General features: G+C 33.5%; 1 protein-coding gene across 2 annotated transcripts in view; it reads left to right on the top strand.

The window, feature by feature from the left end:
- The window catches only part of LOC114329770 (bone morphogenetic protein 1), a 1,195,441-nt gene that overhangs the window by 943,187 nt on the left and 224,618 nt on the right, over window positions 1–27,636 (top strand). For both annotated transcript variants that reach the window (XM_050650132.1, XM_050650131.1), the window contains exon 4: window positions 826–1,003. In XM_050650132.1, the coding sequence (XP_050506089.1) occupies window positions 826–1,003 (178 nt within the window). The remainder of the gene's footprint in view (window positions 1–825; window positions 1,004–27,636) is intronic.

Here is a 27,636-nt window from a genome sequence, read left to right as displayed (position 1 = left end):
GGTTTCTCGAAATCAACGGCCCTTGTTGGCATATGGTTTGTATATTACATGTGAGTTTTAAATGACTAATGTTGTTTCGTTTTGAGAAAAGTTATTAAAAATTAAGAAAATAAAATTAGCAAAAATAGTAATTAAAGCGTATCGCTATACATCCATAATGTCATAGTGTTCCTGGCTCCTGGCTTGTCCTGGCTCCTGGCTTGCACCCAGGCGAGTCAGGTTCAATTCCCGTCGTCGGAAATCCCTTTTTGTTTTTAAAATTGACATTTTGATTAGAGGCAACTGGTTTGAATAAGTGTTTTTATGACACTTTTTTATATTGTGTCGCATAAATAATAAAAACATGGTATTATAGAAACAATTAAAAAAGATTTCCGACGCCGGGAATCGAATCCGACTCGCCTGGGTGAAAGCCAGGAGCCAGGTATTCTAACCACTAGGCCATTATGAATGTGTGTCACGGAGATAAATATTTGACCTAGAAGTTGTAGGGTTTTCCAACTACATATTTTATCTTTTCTTGCCTAAAAGCTCCGGTTTTGGGACACATCATTTGTTAATAAGCTTTGGAACACCTAACTAAATAAAAAAACATCCATGCTAAAATGCTCCGATCAAATTTGGCACTACCTCCCGGGCTAAAACCACCAAAATAAATTCATAGTATACGTGCCAAAATCACCGTAAAAATTTGACACTACCTCCCAGACTATACGTCCAAGGAGGATACTTTAGAAAAATGTACTGTGGACATAATGTATATTAACTATATTTAGTAAGGTCTCCGTAAACCAGATCAGTTTATATATTTTCTATTTTTTTCAGAGTGTGATCAGACGTTTGTGAGTCGACCCGGCGGTCCAATGAACGGGACATTTTACGCTCCAGAGTTCGAGAACCCCCGTGGTCACTCGAGAAATTGCGTCTACACGTTTCTCGCGGGGCCAGGACAGAGGGTCCAAGTTACCTTCATCAGTTTCAACCTTCGGGGTCGGCCACCAGAGTAAGTGTTCCTAGAGATATTCATAGTTTAGATAATAAGGAAAGATGAAACAAGTATTTAATGAATTTTTCTAAATAGTAAATCATGTCATTTACGTTAAAAAATAATATAGCAAAAAGGTGTAAGGATACAATAAAATTATCTAATAGAAATTAAAACATTTTACAACTTTTATATCATTTATGTCAATAAACATCAAGACAACAAAAAGTATGACAGTTAAATAAAAGAAAGTTGATGACCGAAACCATTTTCCACTATACTGCAAGGGAACCCAAATTGAGACAGTATCAACTTTTGAATATTTAGGAGTATTGATATCAGAAGACGCAACAATCCATCAGAAAATTTATTATGCACTAACAATACGATATATCGAAAACAAGAAATAGAAAGAGAAGTTAAGCCCAATGTGTATAATGCAGTAATAATACCAACACTATTATATGCGAGCTAGACATGGGTCATTAACACTTAATGCAGAGGAAATGAAACAAATAAGAAAAATAGCTGATAGGCCACAGAAAAGGATCATATTAGAAATGATTACAAAAGAATAGGATCCGATAGGAACTAAAATCAAAAGAAGAAAATTAAACTGGTTTGGACACATTATTAGAATGGAACAGAGTAAACTAGTATGAAAAGTAATGAACTCCAAGAGATACGGAGAGAGAAGAAAGGGAAATCCAAGTATGGAATGGTGGTTTTCCAACAATCTAATCAATTCAACAAATGAAAGAGTTGTAGGGACTGGAATGGATTGAAGAGGTGGTTACAAGAAATATGAAAATATCACTCTGACACCCAAACTGGGCATTAAGGAGTTTCCTTCTTTTCAGTCATTTTGTTGGTTGTAATATACAAATATTTGTAGAATTTATTCTATATTGTATTTTGTTTTTTAACATAAAACAGAAACATAAATAAAATGGAAGTCAATAGGAATCATAGATGAATATCAAAGGAGACAACTGCTCTGGTCTGGTTATGTAGAAAGAATGGACAACGCCAGGCTGCCAAAACAAATTTTAAAAAGGATGCCAAGGAAAAGAAGGAAGAGCGGAAACAATGCTGGCTAGGCGGCATTCAGAAGGCAATATCGGAAAGGAACCTTCACCCTGGCAAATTGAACGATCGACAAAGCTGGAAACTGGAAACTAGGAACCGGATGGCAGTGAACGCTCTAAAAACCGAGATAATAATACATACTTTTGTCTTTTATCTGTTGATTTGTTTTAACATATTATCATTTGATCCCCCACAGAAATTCCCGTTGAAGTAGTTGTATACAAATATTTTTGCTATATATTATTGGCCGATAGTTTCTTTTCAGTATGCAGTAGTATTGATCCAGTTCTAGTTTCTTTTGGCCACTGGTTACAATGAGAGGTTTCAAGGTTATATTTGGTACGTAGATGAGTCTGCATAAGAATCGAATGTAGGAATATTCAATAGTAGTAGGTGTAAATATTTCAATTCCACTATGAGGATACCACTATGTATTCCAGCAAAAGATTTCTGCAATAATATACTGTAAAAGACAAATTAACAAAAAGTCTTTCGAATGTAAGTGGATAGATATATTCTCATAAGGAGAAATCCAGGCTAGTGTAGGAATGGCAAGAAAAATTCGACAGCCTGATGAAACATAACACTTGTATGGGTTCCAGGTCATTTGGAAACGCACAGCAACAAAATAACTAGCAAACTTGCTAGAAAAGGATCAGCTAAAAAATTCGGCTTAGACCAAGTGGTAGGGGTACCCAAGCGATGCCAAAAAATGTCTGGATAATGATTCAACCTCGGTTATGCACATGAGAAAATATATAGTGGATGGGCATGTGCTAAATGGGTAAATAGCAGAAAATGAAGCAGCAAACAGCTGAGAATCATAACAGGTTTCCTTGGGATACGTCACTCAAAGGTCACCTGCATACGTTGGGACTGTTTTATAGCGGGGACTCTGTACAGCAGAGAACTTGAAACAGTACACTTTATCAGAAGCACGTATACCATATCTCACATGTCTGTGAGGTACTAGATTGTAGACGACAGAAACTCTTTGCAGACTATCAAGTGTGTCCCAAACAAAATATGGTACCAATCTACTAGATCTGTAAAAGTTGGTACATGGTTTCAGAACTCTGGAATACGTGTTACAAATGGAAGGTGTACAGTATGACAGAGCTGCAGTATGACCGATATGATATACAACTTCCGACAAAAAACTGGTTATAATCTATGTTCATCTTAATCTTAAATACTTTACCTAATTGTCTTCAAGTGTGTACACCTCATTTTATAATACTCGACAGATCCTTCTCAAAATTCAGTCATTACCTATCTGCCCGTTGTTATATACATAGCTTCTGATGGAAAAGTCCTATTGAAGTTGGGGTCAATTATCTGTAATAATCATTACAGATAGGTTCAGATAGAGTGAACATAAAGTCTTTATGTCTCATAACATCTTCAAAGGTTGTCATATTGTTCTGTTGGGACAAATTCGCAACTTCAATGGGTGGTAGTGAGAAGACGGGGTAGAAGTGGATGTAGGACTAATACTTGGAGTTGTCACTAAATAATGTCGTTACTGTCAATGACTGAAACCAAAAATACGCAAATAAAGTTTTACATTACTGAAAATATTTACATCTTTTTGCTAATTCTAAACAATATTGTAAATCAAGTATTAGTACACCAAACTTTCAATCAAAATACAAAGCAATTATGTTTTATTTTGTGCTAATTGCTCCATTTGATAATTCTAAATCTAAAATTATATGACAGTATTTAAAAAAAACATGCAGCACTTGAAGTCATTTCTAAAATTCAAATCAAGTTTTTAGTCTAAATATTATGTCAAAATAGTAAACTTTTGAAAGATTAAATAAAAATTGAATTATGAAAAGTTATGAATACAAAATTTGATGAATGTCCATTGCACGCCGCTTAAAATGCCGCTTATGACTAAAAATAATAAAGTGTTTTCACGCCAAACGGTTGGGTAAATCCCACTAAATAAATACACTAAAAATGTTATTACCTAAAATATAACCGATATGAAAATATTTTTTGAATTAAACCGATGTTAGAGTGTCGTCTTTAAAGGGCTCTACCTCCCTTAGCATTTTTGATAAGGTTTTTGGCGTTTGCTTATGTGAAGAGCACTTGTGGACAACAAGTACTTAAAACCATTGACTAAACGATACTTTTTACCATTAATGATTATTCTTGAAGACGACAGAATATTAAATTTATGCCTGGTAATCCACGGCCTCCAAATATGGTCTCCAAAAGGAAAGATGGCGCATTATAAGAGGTCAAAGAGCGGAGGTAAATGAACTAATAGAACCAAAACACACAGAAAAGGATACACGGATTGACAATCTAAATAAGCTCTATGCATAGGAAAAACAAATGATGGTAGAACCGGAAACACCAGAAATTACCACAGATGAATATGTTAATATAAGTACACAGAAAGTACGAAAAACATTCGAAAAGCTGAAGAACAGAAAAGCTGCAGGTAAGGATGGAATACCAAACGAATTACTGAAATATTGTGGAGCAGCAATGACAGAACAATTAACAACATTAATTAACAAAATTATAAAACACAAAAAATACCGGAAAATGGAGAACAAGCGAACTAATTCTACTATTCAAAAAAGGAGATAAAATGCAGCCAGAAAACTACAGCTAGAGGTATCAACTTGTTAAATACTACCCTAAAACTTACAACTAAAATTTTACAAGACCTAATGAATCAGAGGATCAGTTTAGCAGATGAACAACAGGGTTTTGTTACTGGAAGATCGTGTATAGATGCAATATTCGTCATAAAGCAAATTACTGAGAAATCACTAGAGTATAATAGACCAGCATTTCTGTGTCTGAATAACTTGAAGAAAGCATTTGACAGAGTCAAATTCAAAGATGTAATCCATCTTCTGTAAAATAGAGAAGTCCATCTAGATATATAAAAAACTATTAAAAACATATACCAAAACAACAAAATGGAAGTCGGAATAGATGGACAAATTACAGAACCTATAGATATAGGCAGCGGAATAAGACGGAGAGACTCATTGAGCCCTATGTTCTTCAATAAAATCATGGATAACATCATCAAAAAGTAAACAAAGGACGAGGATATAGAATGGGAAACAAAAAGTAAAAATACTCTGCTACGCATATGACGCAATATTGATAGCCCAAGATGAAGATAGTCTGCAAAGATTAGTCGACAGATTTAACATAAAAGCAAAAGAATTCAATGTGACAATTTCATCTCAGAAAACCAAAACCATAGTAATCAGTAAAGAACCAATCAGATGTAAAATAGAAATTTATGGTATCAGTATTGAACAAGTTATGGAAATTAGATACCTTGGAATTACATTGCCAAGTTACGGAGACCTAGACAAAGAAGTCAGAAATCAAGTACAAAGAGCAAATAGACTAGTAGGATGCCTTAATTACACTATATGGCGAAACCGACATATTAACACTGAGATGAAGTCGAGAACTTATAAAGCCAGTGAAAGACCAATAATAATGACATATGCATCTGAAACAAGGCTCGATACAGCCACAACACAAAGACTACTGGAAACGGCAGAGATGAGAATACTGAGAATAATTACAGGAAATACACTGAGATATTGAAAGAGGAGTGAAGATATCAGAAGACAATGTAACGTACAGTGTATAAAAAAATGGACACTAACTAGAAAAAGGGAATGGAACAACCACATAACCAGAATGGGGAAGACACGTGTGGTCAAAATATCAAGAGAAAAATCACCAATCGGCAGAAGAAGTATCGACCGACCGCGCAAAAGTTGGAGTGACAACCTTACAAAGAGGTATCAATTCGCCAATAAACAAGCAGAATTGCTTATAAAGAGGAAAAAGAAGAGGAAGAATCCACGGCCTCACATTGTTAGGATATTAACTGAGAATCTTCACGAGGTTCAAATCGCCCGAATTATTTGGCCTACTTGTATTCCAGCTTTAAGTCTCCTTGAAGATGATTTGGGATGAGATACTAAGACGTTTACAGTGACATTTGTCTATTCCCAGAAGTTTTAGAGAACTTCGCATCATAAAGGTACAGGCATGATACAATCTTCTTCGGAATATTATAGAAAATCCGACTCAAAGCATGCCTCGTCATTTGCAGACTGTTCTCATTGCTAGAGGAGGGAATATCCGCTATAAAGTTCTTAAAATTATATCCTTCTTTTCAAAGAATAGCATATTAAAGTAAAATTGATCATTTTAATTACGTTTAGTACCCTCTGAACAAAAAGAAAATAAATAAAAAAATCTGAAATAAATTATAATTTTATGCTCGGCAATACATATTTATGTAGTTGAAATGGCACAATAAAAAAGTTGTAATAGTCATTATTATTAGATACCGAAAACTTAAGAATAGGATGTGCCTCTTTGTAAAATAATGCACCAAATGCTAGACACAGAAAGATTTTTGACTAGCCCGTGGAAAACAGTAAATCTTTATTAGAAGTAAAAGTTATGAATGGAAAAAACCTAGAAACCTAAAGAAAATAGTATGGATCAACAAGTAACTGGACGACTTAAAGTCGCAGTGCAGAATAATGGGATTTCTCACAAACATGAAATTAATTTTTATTACTTAAACGATGTTTGTAAACTTTGTATTTGTAAAATTTAATCCATATTTTTAGATTATTTCACATTTTTAAATTCAATGGAGCAGTTGGTCAGATGATGTCTAACTCTCATTACTAAAACTACTACTACTTGGTTTAACTGGAATTCAAGCGTTAAATCTTTAAAGTTTTAATTAATACATCTAAAATCAAATACTTCATACAATTTGGTATTCGCAGACAATCACAAAACACAATACTGTGAATCACAAGTATAATCTGTCTTCGTATTATTAACGTAAATTAAAAATAAATTGGTTTCATATATTTTAATAAAAATCCTAATAATTTGTATAAAAATATTATATGTATCACTGGTTTCTGGTATGTAGCTTTTCTAGCCTAATACAAACTAGATTTCTTTTATGTATAATATTAATTTTAACTTATTCTTAAATTATTCTAAGTTTAATAACTTTTCCTTAACTTATTCTTACCTTATTCTAGCTTATTCCTGATACACTTTCTGTGACCTTTTACTGTGATACACGATCTTTATTTGTGGCTCCTGTTTTCTGTTTAGCATCCAGTCATTAAATTTTGAATGTTAAGTTTAGTTTAATACCATGGATTTCCAGTACATTATCATGCATCTAAAAGTTATTTTACTGTAATTAAATAAATATTGTTCTTAGATATGTATTGCCAAGATTGTATTATTAACACATCGTGCTATTCTGTTATTTTACATATCTCTGTCACTGTGACTGTGTATCTATCTACTGCACCAAACATTTGATCATGTAATTACGCTGAAATTTCTACAGAGAATATAATAGGTCTGCTTGGTATTATATTATGTTTAATAACAGAGAAATAACGTTAAACACCTGAATATTGCAATGTTTTGAGGAAAACTTATTTCACTGGATTATGAGTATTTCTAAGTAGTTAAAATTTTCTTTTTGTTCATTTATTTTGCCATCTATTTCTGGTTTGCATCGTTTTACTTTTGGAGACCACCATTGTTTTTAATTTGTGGATATTATCACGACATGCTTTTATTTAAAACTAATATTTGAGTCTGCACTCTGTATATCGTATTAGCTTTCTGTAATAGTGTTCCAACACTATTTTGGCTGAGTATATTTATATGTGGCTGACTTTTTCTTATAATTCTGGGGCACACCGTGTTTCATCTTATGATTCTTGCCTAAATTTGTCCTTTTCGTTTATGTTTATTTGTTCTTTTCCAATTTGATAATACTATCAGATACCTCCTTATAATTCATTATTATTCTGGTATGAAAATATAATTATATACCAAAATATAATTAGTTTAAAAATATTTATTTAAAGATTTGTACCCTACCATTTTATTGGCGTTTTTTTAATTCCGTAACTACCAAAATTATAAGTTTAAAAATCTATAATTAAAGGTGTAAAAACGTTTTAAATGTGAATATTAGAAATATATTATATTTCACTTTGGAATAAAAACAAAAATACCTGATATCTTTATATATAATAAAAAAAAATAAAAGAAAAAATAAAATAAAAATGTTTGAAAAACAATTACAACGTAGAGTTTAAGAACTAGCTTTTTTAGTGGTACCAATGAATAGTTTTTTAGGAAAAAAATATCAAAATCTGTTTATTTCTGTAGTAACTTCATGAGTGAGAAACTGATTACCTTAATGTAGAAAGTTTATTTGACAACTGAACTTTCTTAAAAAATCTATCATATTTTTATATTTTTTTTAATAATCGAGAAGTTGATCAGCGTTTTATCTAATTTTGATGAGAAATATAATTTTATTTTATTTATCATTTGAACAATTAGTTGCTTCCACATCATACGCGTGTTAAAATTATTATTTTGTTTATTTTAGATTAAATTGAAATATATTAATTTAAATTTTTGACGTCTTTTTGACCATGTATATTGCATTATTTTTTTATATATCTATAGATGCCAGGAGCTCCCTCTTTTTCTGTTGTGTTTATCTTTTAGAATTGTAGTTTTGTCAAAATTAAATTTATATTTCTTTTTGTTTTAATGTTTTATGAGGACTGTTGAGATATTTGTGTCATATTGGTGAGCACGTATTCTTGACTTGAGTAGATGGCTGATTTGTCCAATATATACACCATCGCAATTTGTGCAGAGAATTATGGTAGAATTATAGGTTTTAATGTTTTATGAGGACTGTTGAGATATTTGTGTCATATTGGTGAGCACGTTCTTGAGTTGAGTAGATGGCTGATTTGTCCAATCTATACACCATCGCAATTTGTGCAAAGAATTTCATATACAACATGCGATTTTTGTAGTTGAAAGGTTTTCGTTTTTAGTTTTTTGTAACATTCCTATTCAAAGGTGAAATAATGACCACCAAATGATTAGTGGTGATTAATGCTTTTTAGCATGGTCTAACAGATAATCTGAAATGGTTTTTGATGAATGTTCTTCTTAAAAACACGTTTATACTTTTCCTTTTTCTTAAAAAGACTTTCTCTTTCAAATAAAAAGATTTTAAAACATTTTTAAAACGATGAACTATTCCGCATATACTTTGATTTCTGAAATTTTTATTTTGCACATTGATTTGAAAATATTATCCTTCAATCACAATAAAGATGCACTAGAAATAAACAAACCAAGACAGGTTGCATGTTACTTAAAGTACTTCTAAATCATATTTTATAATGTATTATAGACTCCAAATCCCAAATCATGATCTACATAGTTGTTTATATTTTACAAATCATGATTTGGGAGTGCTCCTCATAACATTCAACGTATCTTGGTTTGTTTATTTCTAGTGAATCTGTATTATGATTGTAGGATACTAGATATAGAGTTTTAAGCATAATTGATTTACTACAAAAATAGTTATCTGCAACAATAACGTTTTTACAAGTTTATGATATCGTATTACCAAATTGTATGACATAAGAATATTATTACATACATTATACAGATATGTTAATAAATAATAATATATTAACGGCTTAGTAAGATTGTAGGCGGTAATGTTAATGAACATAAAAAGCTTTTGTATCATACATGTAGAATGTGTTTGGAATTAAAAAACAATATTAGTCCAGGTGACCAGTTCGTATGTATAACCAGTCATTGTTTTATTATTTTAAAGTAATCATAACCAATCAACAGTTATTTGATACATACAAAGAGCATTTGGCAAGTCCTAGATCTGAAAATTCTTATTGCTAGGGATCAAATTTTCACTTTTGTTGACAACATGTTAATAGTCAGGGAGCCCAGGCCTATTTTCATTTACTACTAACAAGCTAATTTTTCGTGAGTAGCTTCATTTTGACGAGACACCCAACTTTTTTCTTACAACAATTTCCGTATGTGTAAAGATAGCAGTTATAGTCCAGTCGAGTTAGACGAATAACAGACCTAACCTTGCATGCCGAGCTGCCTCAAATTTTATGTTTCTACCCTTTAGGGAGGGTCAATAGTGGTGTAAATTTAAAATTTCGACTGAATTCCGCCGTTGTTAGCTTGTTAGCTTGTTAGCTCCGTCATTTTGATGTTAAACTGGAACCGTTTTTGCTCAATATCTCCGCCATTTTCAACTTCTTGACAAAATGTATAAGAACTAAAATTGGTGAAAATGTGATTTTTATCCAATAACTCTGAAATTGTCGACCGCACGAAAAAAATGTAATAAAAAAAATTAAAGAAGATCACATTTTCAACAATTTTAGTTCTCATACGTTTTGTCGAGAAGTTCAAAATGCGGAGATATTGAGCAAAAACAGTTCCCGTTTAAAATCAAAATGACGGCTAACGGAACGGCGGAATTCAGTCAAGATTTTAAATTTACACTACTACTGAGCCTTCCTAAGGATTAGAAAAATAAAAATTGGTGTAGCTCGGCATGCAAGGTTAGGCATGTTATTCGTCTAACCCGACTGGACTATCCCTGCTATCTTTGTTATCTACCACATACGGAAATTGTTGCAAGGAAAAAAGTTGGGCGTCTCATCAAAATGAAGCTACTCACGAAAAATTAGCATGTCAGTAGTAAATGGTTAAAATAGGCGTGGGATCCCTGACTATAACGACAGAATCAGAAGAAAAAAATGTAGTTCATTTCTTTTATTGGCATTATTACCATTATAGCCAATTATTAAATGACGTTTTTTAAAATAGATTGGCTTCAGTGCCTTTGCATAACTAAATAATGTATTAACCGCGGCTTTAAAATTCTTCTTCTAGAATTTTTATCATGTAGACAATGCCTTCTTTATCTTCTGCTAAAGCTATTTTATCATGAGCAAACATAGACTTTTATTCTACATTCGTTGTCCTAGTAAAGTTAAGTAATAAGTCAGCATGTTGTTTACTGGGACAATATCATAGGCCTTTCGACGTCTGCGAATGCTAATATCAGTACATAATCGTTTGGGCCAAAAATCTATCTGTCATCATTCGTACATTCGTGTTCACAGGAAGAACAGGAACAAATTATGAATAAGCTCGGCACGGTGAGTACGGAATATGGCTTGGAAGTAAATATACAAAACACCAAAGTAACTATTTATCGATAGAAACAGAAACAATCAAACAAAGATTAAAAACATGACAGGTTACTAAGTGGTCTTCTTCTAAAGATGCCTATCTTCTGGAGATGTTGGCGACCACATTGACCCATCTTAGTCTTTTTACTGCAGCTCGAAATAGATCAGTTGACATTAGACCAGTTTACTTCCTAAGATTGGCCAGCGAGGATATACGTCTACGTCCAGGGCCTCTCCTGCCCTCAATCTTGCCTTGTAGAATCAACTGTTGCAGTCGGTATTTATCGTTACGCATAATGTGGCAGAAGTAATATAAGCCAATTTCCTGTTCTTTGCGGTGTTAATTATTTCTTTGTCTTTTCTTAGCCTCTGGAGAATAATTATATTCGTTGTGTGCTGGATATATTTATGAGACCCTCAACGTACGTCGGTAGCACTACATTTCAAACGTCTCTAACCGTTTTATGGCATCTTCTTTCAGACTCCAGCTTTCAACTCCGTAGAGGAGGACACTAAAGACGTCACATCTAAGAATTCTTATGCCTATATTGATACTTAAAGACAAGTTGCACAAAATCTTCCTAAGACTGTTAAAAGACCCTCTGGATTTTTCAATACGAGTTTTTATTTCTTAGCTATGGTCCCAACTATCCTTAATGTTGCAGACCAGATAGCATATTTTCTGTACTCTCTCTAGGGGTGTATTGTTTACGGTAATTTGGGCGTTCATGTTGCTGTTTTAACTAATGATCATTACTTTTGTCTTCTTACAATCTAGTTTTAGGCCGTATTTGTTTCATGCTTCTACAACATTATCCATGATCCGTTGGAGCCCCTGAGCAATATCTACCAGCAATACTGTATTGTCTGCATATCTAATATTATTTATAAGTTGTCCATTTACTGCAATTCCATCTTCTGATTCGTCCAAGACCTCTCTAAAGATGATTTCAGAGTATATGTTAAGTAATGCTGGTGACAGTATGCAACCCTGTCTAACTCCTTTTTCGACTGTGAATATTTCGGAAAGTTCATTTTCGAATGGGACTGTTGCTTTTTGTTGGAGATATTAGTTTGAGACCAGTCTTACATCCTTACCATCGAGTCCTGATGTTTTTAGGATATTGATTAGTTTTTCATGCATAAATATCGCAGTTGACATCCCTTGCTCTCTGTATTAGAGCTTTCAAGCTGAAAAGTGCTTCCCTTATTCCGAGTCCTGCTCTGAATCCAAAGTGAACTTCATTCAGCTGTTATTCCAATTTGGTGTATATGCGCGAGTGAATGATAGTAAGGAGTACTTTAAGTACAGGGCTCACCAAACTAATTATTCTATGTTATTCACATTTTCTTGCGTTGGCTTTTTTGGGAAGTGGAATGAATATTGATAGCATCCTGTCTTTCGGTAAGTAACCAGTCTCATATGTGTTGTTGAATAACTTCGTAAGAGCTGTAATTTGGTGTACCTCTAGTAGCTTTAAAATTCCGTCATACACCTCATCAGGTCCTGGTAATTTTCCATCTTTATTCCTACTAAGTGGTCAGACAGTTTAATTACCTATGCACCTTATTACGTTCATTATTAACAATGACGCTGCAAAGCCGAGTTTAGTCAACGCATCACAATAACCGGATCAGTAGCAGACAAACTCACAAAACTATGGAAGAACACTAACGTTACGAAACATGAACCATCAAAAAAGCCGATTCGAAGATCAAAGGGATATTTAAAAAAGGGTTCTACGGCAGAATATTGTGTATATTGTTCTTTTCATGAGCATTTTTCAGTGCGTAACAAATGATAGGAAAAAGGGTAAGTCCGTGATAATACACATTTATGACATTTATTCTAACATGACATTTTAGTTAAATCTGACAGTTGTCACATTTTATTTTCAATTTGGAATAGAAACAAATCAAATGTGTTTCTTGCATTTATAAAATGGTATTTTCTTTGATTTGTATAGAGTCTTAAAAATTGTACAGATTATATTTGTAATATTATTATCTAATTGAAAAAAATTATTTTTTTTATTATGGGGCCATCTATCGACAACTAGAATAACTAGAATAAATGTTGTAAATGTCTGTAATCACGGACGTGTCTTTTTTTCTGTCACATACAATTTAATGCGTTAGAAAGAAATCGAAAAACTGTGACGCACTGAAAGATGATCATGAGAAAAAGAATACCATGGACGGCCCATCGCACAAATAATTAAATACTAGAAATTAAAATAGAAACTATACTTACCTAAATATACTTAGATATTTTATACATATAACCAGAAGAAGAAAAGTCGCGGAATGAATGATAGTTAATACAACGTAGCGGGGAAAAGATCTAGAGGAAAATCTCCAGCACAATGGTTGCTCATTCCTCGAATCAAAACAAAACGCACGTGAGAGAGATAATGGGATAGAAATAGTCAAACATATTACATGACGCCTCTACATCCTTAGGAAGGACAAAAGATAAAGGAATAGGTTGAGTTTCATCAATGTCACAACACTCATGCTTTCTCTCTGGATATTTACAGTCCTTTTTGGTTTGTCTGTCCTTCATCGCATTTTGGTTTGCCTGCTCCTAGTCCATTCGTGTCACACGAGACGCTAGGGAATTCTGATAAAACCTAGGTCTGTTATTATTACACAAAGTTTTATAAAAAATAATGCATACAAATATTTTTCTGTTTGGTGGCTCAGCATTCTGGTACAGCCCAGTTGGTTGTTTAGTTGTGTCGGTCTTCTTCTTTATGTGCCTATCCGTGACGAATTTTGGCGATCATGATGGCAATTTTTATCCTATCTTCAGCAACGCGAAAAAGCTGCATAGATGTTGTGTTGAACCAGGTTCTGAGGTTCTTCATCCAGGACGTTCTTCTTCTTCCTGGACACCGCTTTCCAAATATTTATCTTTGCAGGATGACTGAAAGGACTGCATATCTGGATTCATTTCGCATAATGTGCCCTAACTACTGTATCTTACGAGATTTCACGGTGGTTAGCACCTTTCGGTTCTTCTTAATTCTTCTAAGGACTTTCTAACTTGAGACACGATCAGTCCACCGGATTTTAAGTATTCTCAGATATAGCCACATCTCAAATGCTTCCAATCTCCTGTACATAAATATTCATTCAAGATTGTTGTTTGATTTAACAGCATAAAAAAGGATAGAGAAGTCATACCATCGCAGCATTCTTTCTTTTATACCAAGAGAGAGGTGTTGGATCTTGAAGAAGACAGCCATTTGGTTAAAGGTAAATCTAGCTTTTCAGATGCGCACTTGTATCTCTTAGTTGTTGGTCCATTCTCCATTTATTATGGTGCCGATATACTTGTAGTGCTTCACTATTTCTTCATAAAGTCATAAAACAAATGAACAATAACAACACAACAAAAACTAAAACAGACGACACCACTACGGCCAACATACCAACACCAGGAGGAATCAGGCAGGGAGACAGCCTCGGTCCATTTCTATTCAATATGCTAACGGATGAAATAATAAAAGATGTGGAATCGCTACAACTAGGACACAGACTCGGCCACAGTAGAATCAGTATAGTGTGCTATGCGGATGATGCAGCCCTGATTGCAGATGACGTGGATGACCTACACAGACAACTTTATCGATTCTATGAAGCGTGTCGACGACTCAACATGAACATATCCGCGAAGTATACAAAATGTATTACCATTGCGAAAGACCCAATTAGATGCAAGCTCGTGGTAGAGGGGAAACCTATAGACAGCTAAACCAGTTAAAATATCTCGGTGTAGAGTTATCAAGTTATCATAACCCAGCCAGAGACCTAAGAGGAGAAATTAACAAGGCCGCTATCTTGTCCGGATGTTTGAGAGATGTGGTCTGGAATAACCCATATATAAGAATGGACAGCAAAGTTAGAATTTATAAAACTTGCATCAGACCTGTTAAGACTTATGGCATTGAATCAAGAGAAGACACCAATAAAACCAAAAGCATGCTACGAACAGCTGAAATGAAGACACTAAGAGCAATAGCAGGGAAGACAAGCAGAGATAGAATACGAAACGACATCATCAGGGAACAATGTGGCGTGCAAGATGTAGTCAGATGGGGCAGGCAAAGACGAAGAGAATGGTTCAGTCATGTAAAAAGAATGGAGGAGCACAGACAACCAAGCATTGCTCTAGAAGGAAAACCAGTTAACAAGCGTCCACCGGGGAGACCACCAAAAAGATGGAGAGATAGCTGACAGTCTACCTCTCAAGAAACACTTAAACGTCGGAATTAACAGATCGACAGATCTACAACAAGTATAAGAAGAAGAAGAAGACTACTTCTTCAGGGGTTTGGTTAAGGTAGAGTTAACCTTCTGTTATCTTTTTTTTGCTAAGGATCGTAAGCTTATATAGTATAATAGCGGTAGTTGGTTGGTTTTCGATACTTCCAGGTGGAATTCGTGAGTTCATTAAGTCAACGTCTCGATGAATGGCACGCTCATTAATTGCAACCTAGAAGAGAATAACATTTATATCTTGTCTCTAAGTTTATTAATATTACGAGAAATATTTATGAACGTACCAGTAAAATAGACCTGGATCTTTTGAAACTTTAATAAAACTTATCTTTGTTTGAAAAACTACTTAATTTTTTATTAGGCATTGTATTAACTACGTTAATTTTATTCAGTTAGCCATAATGACGTTACCCTATGTAACATTTCATTGCATATTCTGCTGTCTGTTCCATCGACGTGAATTCAAACTAACCCAAATGTAAAGAAATCCAGATTGCCAAAGCCCTTTGTTTGTTAGTGGCTGTTTATCTCTACTAGAGCCCTGGACTAATATTCAGCATTATTGTATTTTGTGATTGCAAAATAGGTCGAAATGTTGATGTTAATAATAATTAATATGTACAGAATGTTTACAGGGAGAACGCTGAACTTGATGATATAAGTACTATTGTATTACTTTATTGTAATACATTTTATGGTTAAGAGTACAATAATCATGTTCTATAATAAATAAATAGCTCTAATTAGGTATGAACATTTTATACAAAAACACTACTGAAATGCATTAGGTTTTAAATAAACATTTAAATAATTTGTTTTCAGACAAATATGTATACAGCGCTAATTTTGTTCACATAATATTTGTATACAGCGATGAGCGCGCTAATAACCGGCAAAATAGCGCAAAAGATGGAAAACGTAATACATTGCGAAACAGAAAGAGTTGAAAATAGTGGAGATGGAAATGATGGTTATAAACGTATCTATAAATTAACATTACGTTACATAGTTTCCCACCTTTAGACGTATCAGAGTACGACAACTGTCATTGTGAGTAGAATTTTATAAAATACTCCTGTCACAGACGTCTAAAGGTGGGAAACTATGTAATCTAATGTTATTTTATACGTTTATACCGATTATTTCCACCTCCACTAGTTTCATCTCTTTTTGTTTCGCAATGTAGGTATTATGTATTCCATCTTTTGCGCTATTTTGCCGGTTATTGGCGCACTCATCGCTGTATACAAATATTATGTGAACAAAATTAAGTCAATAACACCACCGTAATATTTAGGGTGGTATAGCACATTTCTCAACATATTTATTTATATTTCATTATTAGCGGTTCATATCAGTATATTACTAAATGAGTACGGCAAAAAGCCTAGTAAAGCACAAGTAAGAAAATTTTCGAGTAGACGCAGTGAACGAAAGCTCTCATTTTGTTATATATTTTACTTTACTACTGGGTATTCGAACACAAACTTAATTTTCACTAATAATAATAATAATATACAGGGTGATTCATTAAGAATATCCAATCTCTGAGTTGTAGATTCTAGACCTCAAAATATTACGATTTAACCCAAATCACTTAAATAAAATGTGCCTTGTAACTGGGTTACAGGGTGTTTTATTTTAAAATGTATTAATTATTTTTACCCAGTAATTTAAAACTGTTTAACATATCCATGTCATACTTAGCAGAAAGTGTAGGTGCCGTACACCCTACTAAATTATGATAAACAAATGTTTTTGGCTACTACCAGAGGCGTACGACAGGGGATAATGAATGGTTTACCCTTCCCAAATTCTACGCCACTCAATGCTTTCTATGTAAATAATATACTCTTTTTTCGTAACGATAAAGTCATTAGTTTTCGAGATATTTAAAGTTGAAACAGATATTTAAAAATGAAACGAAACAGCTATTTTGATTAATGTATTGTGCTCTCTTTGATTTTTAACTTCAAATATCTCGAAAACTAATGATTTTATCATTATAAATGAAGAGTATATTATTTACATAAAAAATACTGGAGAATCTAAATATTGCGCTAAAATAGCAATTCCGCCAGTGGCGTAGAATTTTGGAAGAATAAACCATTGACTGTTCCCTATTGTACGCCTCTGGTAGTAGCCAGAAACGTTTATTTAACATAATTTAGTAGGGTATACAGTAGCTACACTTTTTGGCAAGCATGATAAGGATATTTGAAATACTTTTAAAGTACTGGGTACAAATAATTTTTAAATTATGCTGTAACTCAGTAAGGAACCACATTTTATTTAAATGATTTGGGTTAAATATAAAATATTTGTATCCAGTACTTTAAAAGTATTTGACATATCCTTATTATACTTGGAAAAAGTGTAGGTAGTGTACACCCTATTTAATTATGTTAAATAAATATTTCTGGTTACTACAAGAGGCGTACGATAGGGGACAGTGAATGGTTTACCCTTCCCAAATTTTGCGCCACTGACGGAATTGCTATTTTAGCGCAATAATTAGATTCTCCAGTACTTCTATGTACATATTATACTTTCATTCATAATGATAAAATCATTAGTTTTCAAAATATTTGAAGTTAAAAATCAAAAAGAGCACAATACATTAATCAAAATAGCTGTATCGTTTCATTTTCAACTTCAAATATCTCGAAAAATAATGACTTTATCGTTACAAATAGAGAGTACATTATTTATAGAGAAAGTATTGGAGAATCGAAGTATTGTGCTAAAATAGCAATTCCGCCAGTGACGTAGAATTTGGGAAGGGTAAACCATTCACTGTCCCTTGCCGTACGCCTCTGGTGGTAGGCAGAAACATTTGTTTATCACAATTTAGTAGGGTGTATGGTACCCTACACTTTCTGCTAAGTATAACTAGGATATATCAAGTAGTTTTAAAGTACTGGGTAAAAATGGTTATTAAATTTTTTATTAAAACACCCTGTAACTCAGTAACGAGCCACATTTTATTTAAGCGATTTGGGTCAAATCTTAATATTTTGAGGTCTAGAATCTACAACCCAGAGATTGGACATCCTTAATGAATCACCCTGTATAAGGATATAAACATGTAGAATTTATTTTATTATAAACTGTTGCTTGAATGTTTTATAGTTAAATAAAACTCTTCAGAGCAGTGGTAGATATACTTCCGTGGTTATCTATAGTATTCGAGATACTGGAATCTTTGTACGCGGTATATCTATGTGTTATTTTTTTAGAACTCAAGTTTCAATTCTGTTTTACTTTCAGAACTCAAGTATACCTTCTCTGATTAAGACATTCAGAAGTCGCTGCAAGCACTTACATAGCACTGTCCGCAATAATAACGGTGTCGTCTGGGTATATTAAGTTTTTTACCTATTCTTCCATAAACTTTTGTTTATTCTTCAATGTTTTCAAGGGAATTTTGAAAGATATTTGTAGAATATATATTTACTTATTGACACTTATGTTGTCACGCTGTCTATTTTGGTCGGTGCTTATGTTGTAGTATCTGCAGGAGACCTAATACTGCCTCCCTCGTACCAACTCCTACACAAAATCCAAAATGATTGTCTTTCGGGGTTTTCTCGCATTCTCTGTATACAGGGTGTCCCGGAAAATAGTGAGTTCCTTAAAGGTATATGTAGAAGGCACCATGTAGAACAAAAAACTCTTATAACATTTTTTTCTAAATGCAACCGTTTGACCAAAAAATTAAAATACATTTTGGTATGCAAATTTAAATCTGACAACTATGTGCGGTACGCAAATTTAAGCATAGGCAGTCCCATGTAAATAGATAGAAGATAGATAGTAAACAGATAGTTTTAAAGAATCCTGTTTAGTATCAATGCCGAAAATGTTTTCGAATCGTGAGTGTATTACCTATTATGTTATTACGTTGATTATTTATGGCAGATCACTAAATGACGAGGCATACTATAATTAATTTCTTTCAAAATGTTTTGCCGGTATTTCTCGTCGTATGAATGGTGTTTGTGAAAGGTTACTTGAAACATCTATTCGGTATAAAAATTATTTTCAAGTAAGTACAACTTAGTTATTTCAGTTCACAAGTAAACAAATTACTGAGACATTATCTCGTGTATTTAAGTTCCACTGTAAACTATTAAAACTATGTAATTCAGTTAAAGCCCTCAGCAATTAATACTCAGCATTCAACCCATTTAAACCTTACTAAATACATAATAATAGTTCAGTTAAAAGATTTTTTATGTTAAAAGATGTGTAATTCATTTAAAATTATGCAATAGGTATTTCAATACATTTCAAAAGAAAATAATTTTAGTAAACAAATAGTAAATACATAAGTATTAGCTACTATTAGGTTGGATTATTTTAAATATTGTAAATCACAATCACAAACGAGTTCTTATCATCTGTTATTATTCTGTAGTGCGTACGATGTTGCCAGTTTATTAAAATTTCCAAACATTAAAATACAGGTATATGGAAAACAATGTTAACTTTTTTTTGGAAACGGTTAACTTTAGAAAAAAATGGTATAGGACTTTTTTGTTCCAAATTGAGTATTCTCTCCATACCTTAAAGGAACGCACTATTTTTCGGGACACCCTGTATACATTGATGTACCACTCGGAGTAAGAGTTTTAAAACGTTGCTTAAATTTTTCTTCTTAACGCAATCAAGATCTGAGCGAACTACCAAAAGGCTTTTGAGAAAGATTGAAAACAAGAGATACTTGTTTGCGTAGTCAGTCGTGCTGTAAAAATACCGAGATCAGCGGAAAGAAATATAGATGTACATGCTTCGTAGATTACAGTAAAGCATATGACTGTGTCAAACTGTGAGAAACACTGTGAAAAAATTACGTAGACTTCCTAGATATAAAAATCATTCAGTGCCTACATGAAAACCAGGTACCAATAGTATAATTTGAAAACGTACTAAAAATACATAATGACATAATTTTATACAGTTCAAAAATAACAAAAGTAATTTAGGCCTGGATCTACAAAATCAGACTGCTATTTACTGCCTGTCGTAATTCCTGCCATTTGGCATGTTCTACGTGTCGGACTTATTAAAATGCCCAGTTGGTGATAAATAACAGTATGATTTTTGCATGAGAGTTTAATGAAAGGGTAGCAAATCAATTGGAAGTTCTGTCCGACAAAATACATGAAACGTTTTTTTAGTCTAATGTTCCAAATGTTTAACCTATTCCACAATTAAAACTTCCCATATTCCAGTGTTCCCATACATCAAAGTTTGTCCGACAAGACACCGTTAAGCTATTAACAAATTTTCAGCTTGCTATTAGTCAACTTTTTTTGCTATCCAGGCCTAATTTATCTCACTTTGAAATCCAAGCCCGAATTGTAATCATCAGGGCATATTTTTTTTAATGAAAAGCCTCTTATACCATAAGCCACTAATACATAAGTGTATGACGCCATAATTTTGTGAAGTGTTACATGTACCCTACTGTTATATCGAGTTAAAAAGTGGCTGCTAAAAGTTGCCTGTTTGAACATATTTGAAGAATTCAAAACAACCTGGGTATATAGCAGTATGCTGCAAATAGATTAAACTTCCCACATCACGAATTTGGAAGTTTTTCACCAAATGAAAGGAGAACTACATATCTCGGACATATAATCAGAAACAGGAGAAACCTGCGATTTTCTACAGCTCGAGATTAAGACTAAGGAAAATCGTGGACCAGTACCAAGATAGTGCTTCTGGCTTAAAAACATACGAGATTGGGAAAGCTCGGATTTGACGGATTTGCTGGGAAAGACCCAAAACAGAGAATTTGCCAAAACTGTTGCTGATCTTGGATGGGAGAGACCACTTGAAGATGAAGATCACTGTAAGCATGATATTGTACAATTTATTAAGTCAAGAGCTGCCTAATTGTTATATTTTCAGAGTTTAGAAGACACAAAACAACACAGGATATTTTACCAATGAACATGTATAATGAAGAAAAGCACATAAATGTTTAATGCCTGGTTGCACCAACATATCTTATAAGCATAAGACCCGCCTTAAACTTAAATACAAAGGTAAAGCCTTAGTATGAGCTTAGCTGGGATTTGGTAGCTTAATAGGTCTGGATCCCGCGTATGAAAAAAAGTTGATTAATAGCAAGCTGAAAATTTGTCAATACCTTAAGGGTGTCTGGTCGGATAAACTTTGATATATGGGAACACTGGAACAGGAAAAGTTTTAATTGTGGAACAGGTTAAAATTTGGAATGGTCAGACCACGAAAACGTCACATGTATTTTGTCCGACAGAACTTCCAGTTGATTTGTTACCCTTTCATTAAACTCTCATGCAAAAATCAGACTGATATTTATTACCTGTCATAATTCCTTCCACTTGACATGTTCTGCGTGTTCCACTCATTATAATGCCCATTTGGTGATAAATAGCAGCCTGATTTTTGCATAAGAGTTTAATGAAAGGGTAACAAATCAATTGGAAGTTCTGTCTAACAAAATACATGTGACGTTTTCGTGGTCTGACCGTTCCAAATTTTTAATCTGTTCCACAATTAAAACTTCCCCTGTTCAAATGTCCCCATATATCAAAGTTTGTCCGACTAGACACCCTTAAGCTATTAACAAATTTTTAGCTTGATATTAATCAATTTTTTTTCATTCGCGGGATCCAGACCTATAAGATATGTTGGTGCAATTTGGAATATAATATATACACGGTTATATGGGCAAAATAGGAAGAGGACAATTAAAACAAGATAACTGGTTAATTTAACTTTTACAAATATATAGTGTGCGAATAATAATTTTATTTAATTTCTATCGCACGTAGAAAAGCTGTGTCAAACTCTTTATTTAATAATACCTTATCATTCTAACTAAAAGCTTGACATAATTTGGTAATCCAATAACAAATTTATCTCTTTGTAAAAGACACTGTCATAGACATGCCGCTATGGACGTAGTCTCTTATTAAATTATTCGAGCAAAGCGTTAAAATTGTTTGTTAAGTGCGATGTCTTTGTGCTGTTTTATAGTATGAAATTTTCGTAATTTCCGTGAACAGAATATATTATATCCTAAATGAAACATTGGAACCAATCAGCCAGCAGACTGTTCGTTATCCATATTCGGATTCCAATCGGACTTTTAAAATATGGCGGAAATATATCTGCAACTATATAGAAAATACAGAACAGTATAAATTGGAATAAAAACTAAATGGTGAAAATTATTTCAATAGATAATTAAAAAGGAAATCAACGTTTTTATACACTCACCGACAAAAATATTGCATAATTTGAAATTACCGTGTGAAATAAAAGTTTTTGTGCTGCCCCCAGTGTCATAGAAATAGGATTTCTTTTCCGAATGCGATGTTCTAATGTATCACATTAATGGTATAATCGGATTTAAATTTAATATGGGCTATATGGTGGCCAATATAATTTTTAAATTGAATCTTATCAAGGTATGTATTCACTATTATACCAACATGAAGACCTGCGTCATGGTGCATTAACACGAATTTGTTATCCAATATAGCTGGCAAATGGCAAAACATGATCTTCTAAAATGTTTTTATTGTACATGTCAGTTGTCATTCGCCCAATCACCTTCAAAAGTTCGGTATCTCCTTTCCAAGAAATACCACTTCATAGCACTATGCCGCCACCACCAAAAATTGACACTCTGTATGAGGATACATCTAGCATACCTTTCACCATATGCAAGCAATATTTACGAAACTTCGTCTACAGAAGAGTTGGCGAACAGTATGTCAGTTGTAACCTCATACAGAGCGTTAGTTTTGGTGGTGGCGGCATAGTGCTACTAGTGTTGCCCAAAATCGGTCTTGGTCTTGCAGTCTTGGTCTTGTTCCTGCGATTTTGCAAGACCAAGACCAAGACCAAGACTGCCTAATTTTAGCAAGACCAAGACCAAGACTTACCCTGCAAGACTTGAGCAAGAACAAGACTAAGCCTGCGAGACTCTTGCGTCTTGCAGTGGGAACTGAGGGTCATTTTAGGGAGCATATTAGTTCGGCTATATTATTAGATACTCTATGAAAAACAAACAAATTTGTAACAAAAATTTAAAAAACTGGACTTATGCGCATTACGAACAATACCAGAAATGTACATAGCGAATCAAAATATTCGTTTAAAGAACACTTGACAACATTTGACACGTACTCAGAGGTCATTATTATAATGTAAAATTAAAAAAAGTATTTTGTATATTCCTTCTCAGCAGACGACTTCTCTGAAATTAATTGTAAGGGTTATGAGATTAGTCGCCTTCTAATCATAACATAACAATTCTTGCTTTGCGACGCCGATAGTAATATCGAATATCGTATCCAAACTGTTTAAAAATATGTCACCTATACCTAATAAGTAATTAATTTTTTCATTATTAGTTTTCTAGGAATAACATCACAAATCTTATCGGTATATAGAATAGTAAGACTATTAGGTATGTATTGTTTTTACTGAATGTGCTATGAGGTCACTCAGTTAAACAAAATTTTGCTGAAACAGCGCGGCTAATATTTAAAAGTATGATAACGAGACAAAAACAGATTTTATAATGCCGGAAAATGGGTCATGGTTAATGTCTTGAAGTTCTTAAACCTTTTGTCCGATTTAAGTGATTTTTTCTTATTTTTATAAATATAGCTGTAATAATATTGTTGCTAGACAGGTCAATTACTGTCATTGTACACCGGATGTACCAATCAAACTGTGTTTTTTCTAGCGTCACTCTGTGGAATATTCTAGAATTTATAAAATACTGAAACTAAAACGATAGCCTCATATTTTCTTAATATTATGTTTTTTTATTCATTCGCTTATATGTATTGGATAATAAAATACATAAGTTTCTAATAACCTTTAGTTAGTTAGAACATAGGCACGGATCACTTAGATTGTGGGTTCAAACGCCACCCGGTGTCAGTTATCTAGATCAGTAATTCTCAATCTTTTTGAGTCATGTACCACAAAATACTTTTTACTATTTTTGTTACCACTTAAGTGAAATAGCTCTCTAGCTAGGTAATCTAATTAACTATAATAATTGTGGTGCTGATTTTGGCTGTTTTACTTTATCGTACTACATACGCAGTATGAGTATAATAGATAAAGTTATAGGATCGTGCAAAAAAATTTTTTTCAGATTTCACTTTTTTCAGTCTAAAAAGCAAATAAAAAACATGTCGGAAGTACGTACGTACGTATGTACGTACGTATGTCGCCACCGCCCAGCAAAAACTACTGGACCGATTTCGATTAAATTCGGTATGAGTAAGTTTAAGAGAATTTTGTCGAGAAACTAAGCTTTTGAAAAAACCTCTCAAAGGGGGGCCAAAATAGGGGGGTTATTTGGGGCCCATTTTTGCAAATTTTGACCGAAACGTAAATATAAATATGGAATTTCACCTTTCCAAATCCAAAATGGCGGCCAGCATGGCCGACCGCCCACCCGATACATTTCCCTACCAATCTAAAAACTTGTTTAAGATAAATTTAATTTGAAAAAACATTTATATAGCCTAAAGATGGGGCTACAACAAGACTATTATCGTTTTTCATAAGTTATGGGTTGCCTATATTTAAGGGGTCAAAGTTTGACATAAATTTGAACTAGATTTTCTCAAAAATGACTCCAAGGAATTTGTTTATTTTTTGATATATTTTTGATATCCTCTCGGTAAATTGAATAACATTGGTCAGATTTCTTAACTCCTCATAGGAGGGGAGTTATGAATTTTTTATAAAAAAATATTCGAGTGCCCGTAACTACCTCTGTAATAGAAACTAAAATTTAAAATTTGGCAGACATATATAGTACTTTGTTATCTATTAGCACAATAAATTTTACCTACAATATGGCTTCCGGTTTAACCGGAAATGAAAAAAAATCCTAATTGTTTACATACGCCCTATATATTTTTACATATTTTGAAAGAATGTAAAATTATCTTTACAATAACATAAAACTCGTTGCTGTAACTTAAAAACTCGAAAAGTTACAGAAAATTGAAATTTTGCTAGAATCTTGTGTGTGTCCCCTCTCACGCGATCATAGCAGAGCATTATTATAGGGCAGTCAATGAGGGTATTTGGCTCCGAATTCCATCCTACTACATCGATGTACTTGATATTTTCACAGTAAGTAGGGAATAGCTCAAGAAACAAAATCTACCCTATATACTATGGCGCTTTTATCTTGGGGCAATTCCCACCCCTTCAAGGGGGTGGAAAATTTATTGGTTAAAATAAGCATGGAAGTGGCTAGAGAACCTATTTTTAAGCAAAAACTGATCTATACTTTTTTTTGAGAACTCAATACTTTTTGAGTTATGCGTAGTTGAAAATTGGCCATTTTCATTTAAAAATGACACGTATTTGTGAATACCTTAAAAATTATGCATCAAACTAAAAACACTATATAAATTTTTTTTTAATTATAAATAACAAAGAGATTCTTTCCTTCGTAAATTTTCTATTTATAATACAAAAAGAGATATGGTAGGTAAAAAGAGTTTGTTTTTTGGTGCATGCTCAAAGTGCTCATGCTTTTGTAGTGTTTAAAAAGGCCTTTAAAACGAGCACCGTTAAATGTCGGTTACATTCAAACTAAGCGAGATATGGTGCAAAAAAATATATGACTAATGTACTTTAAGGAAAAATGAGAAGTACATACATTTTACCCCTCATTCACCAGAATTTAAATGCATTGTTTTTCTTTTGCAATACCTCTTAATATAGTGTTATTTCTACTTTCAAAAAGTTGGACGGGTGAAAAAAATAAGATCAAATTATAAAGCGCATTTTTAAATTTTCTTAAAATTCTTCCTTTTGCTCCATGAAATTTGAAAATAAAAATGTTCTATCCCCGAGAAGTAATGAGAACCGCCCCCATGATAAAAGCGCCATAGTATATAGGATAGACTTTGAATTAGGAGATTGGGCTTTGTGCTACTCCCAAAATTCCATTACAATCCATGCAGTAAAATGCAAATATTTTAAACTATTAATTTCTCAGAAAAATGGACTAATTTGAAATGAAAGTATGACTAATATTCTATTGATTTATGCAATAATCTATAGTGTGTCCCCGAACATTTTCTCAAATGCGGGAATTAATGATGCGTAGAACCATAAAATATTTTCAAGTATACAAGGTGTTTCTAAAATATCAAAATAACGAGTAATTTTGTTATTTTTATAGAATGCCAGTATCTAGTACGATAACGATAATGGATCGGAACGATAAAGTTCTCGGGCGGCCCTTCCGTCCAGCGTTTTTTCGTTGTGTGTACCACCGCAAATAATGATACGTACCACCAGTGGTACATGCACCACAGATTGAGAACCGCTGGTCTAGATATTTATTAATTTGGTTGGTCTTTACTATGGCTATGATATTCAAGCTTAAAATGTACCTCTCTTACGTTGTTCAAAGATATGCAATAGGCTAATAGGCAACTGCGAGACTTGCAAGACTCTTGCTGCAAGACCAAAACCAAGACCGGGATCGCAATACCAAGACCAAGACCGAGACGAGGTGTACTGGCGCAAGACCAAGACTGTCTAAGTCTCGCCTTGGTCTTGCATTTGGGCAACACTAAGGCCGTGTGCACATGGGTCAATCGAAGACACGTCTCGAAGTTCGCGCGTCTTGCTCGTCTTGTACGAACCCTGCGACACAAGCGATTGCCCTCCGCACACTAGTCGATTCTGTTTTATAAATTAAAGCATTTTTTATATACATAGTAACCAAAACGACTATTTCGATCTGTGAAAAGTACGGTATTATTACATTTTTATATAGTTGCATTATACAGTTGAGGGTGTTTTTCTACTTCCTCAACGAATTTTATAATAAACACCTAGAAACAGAAGTTCAATGTTTTCAGAATTTTACATTAACGAAACATTTTACATTTAACGATTTACATTTAAATCAACGAAAACGAAGCAAACAAATAAAATAATGACTGTAAACGCGCGTCTCGGTCGAACTTTCTCGTGCGCTTCAGATCGCACGGAACGAGAGTCGTATAAGACGAGGAGATTTTGCAATCCTAAAAACGTACGGAGCTCAATGCCACAACGAAGGAACTTAGGCCGTCCGCACAT

This window comes from Diabrotica virgifera, chromosome 5 (genome assembly GCF_917563875.1).
Source record: "Diabrotica virgifera virgifera chromosome 5, PGI_DIABVI_V3a".
Lineage (NCBI taxonomy): Eukaryota > Metazoa > Arthropoda > Insecta > Coleoptera > Chrysomelidae > Diabrotica > Diabrotica virgifera.
This window is presented reverse-complemented; position numbering and strand designations above follow the sequence as displayed.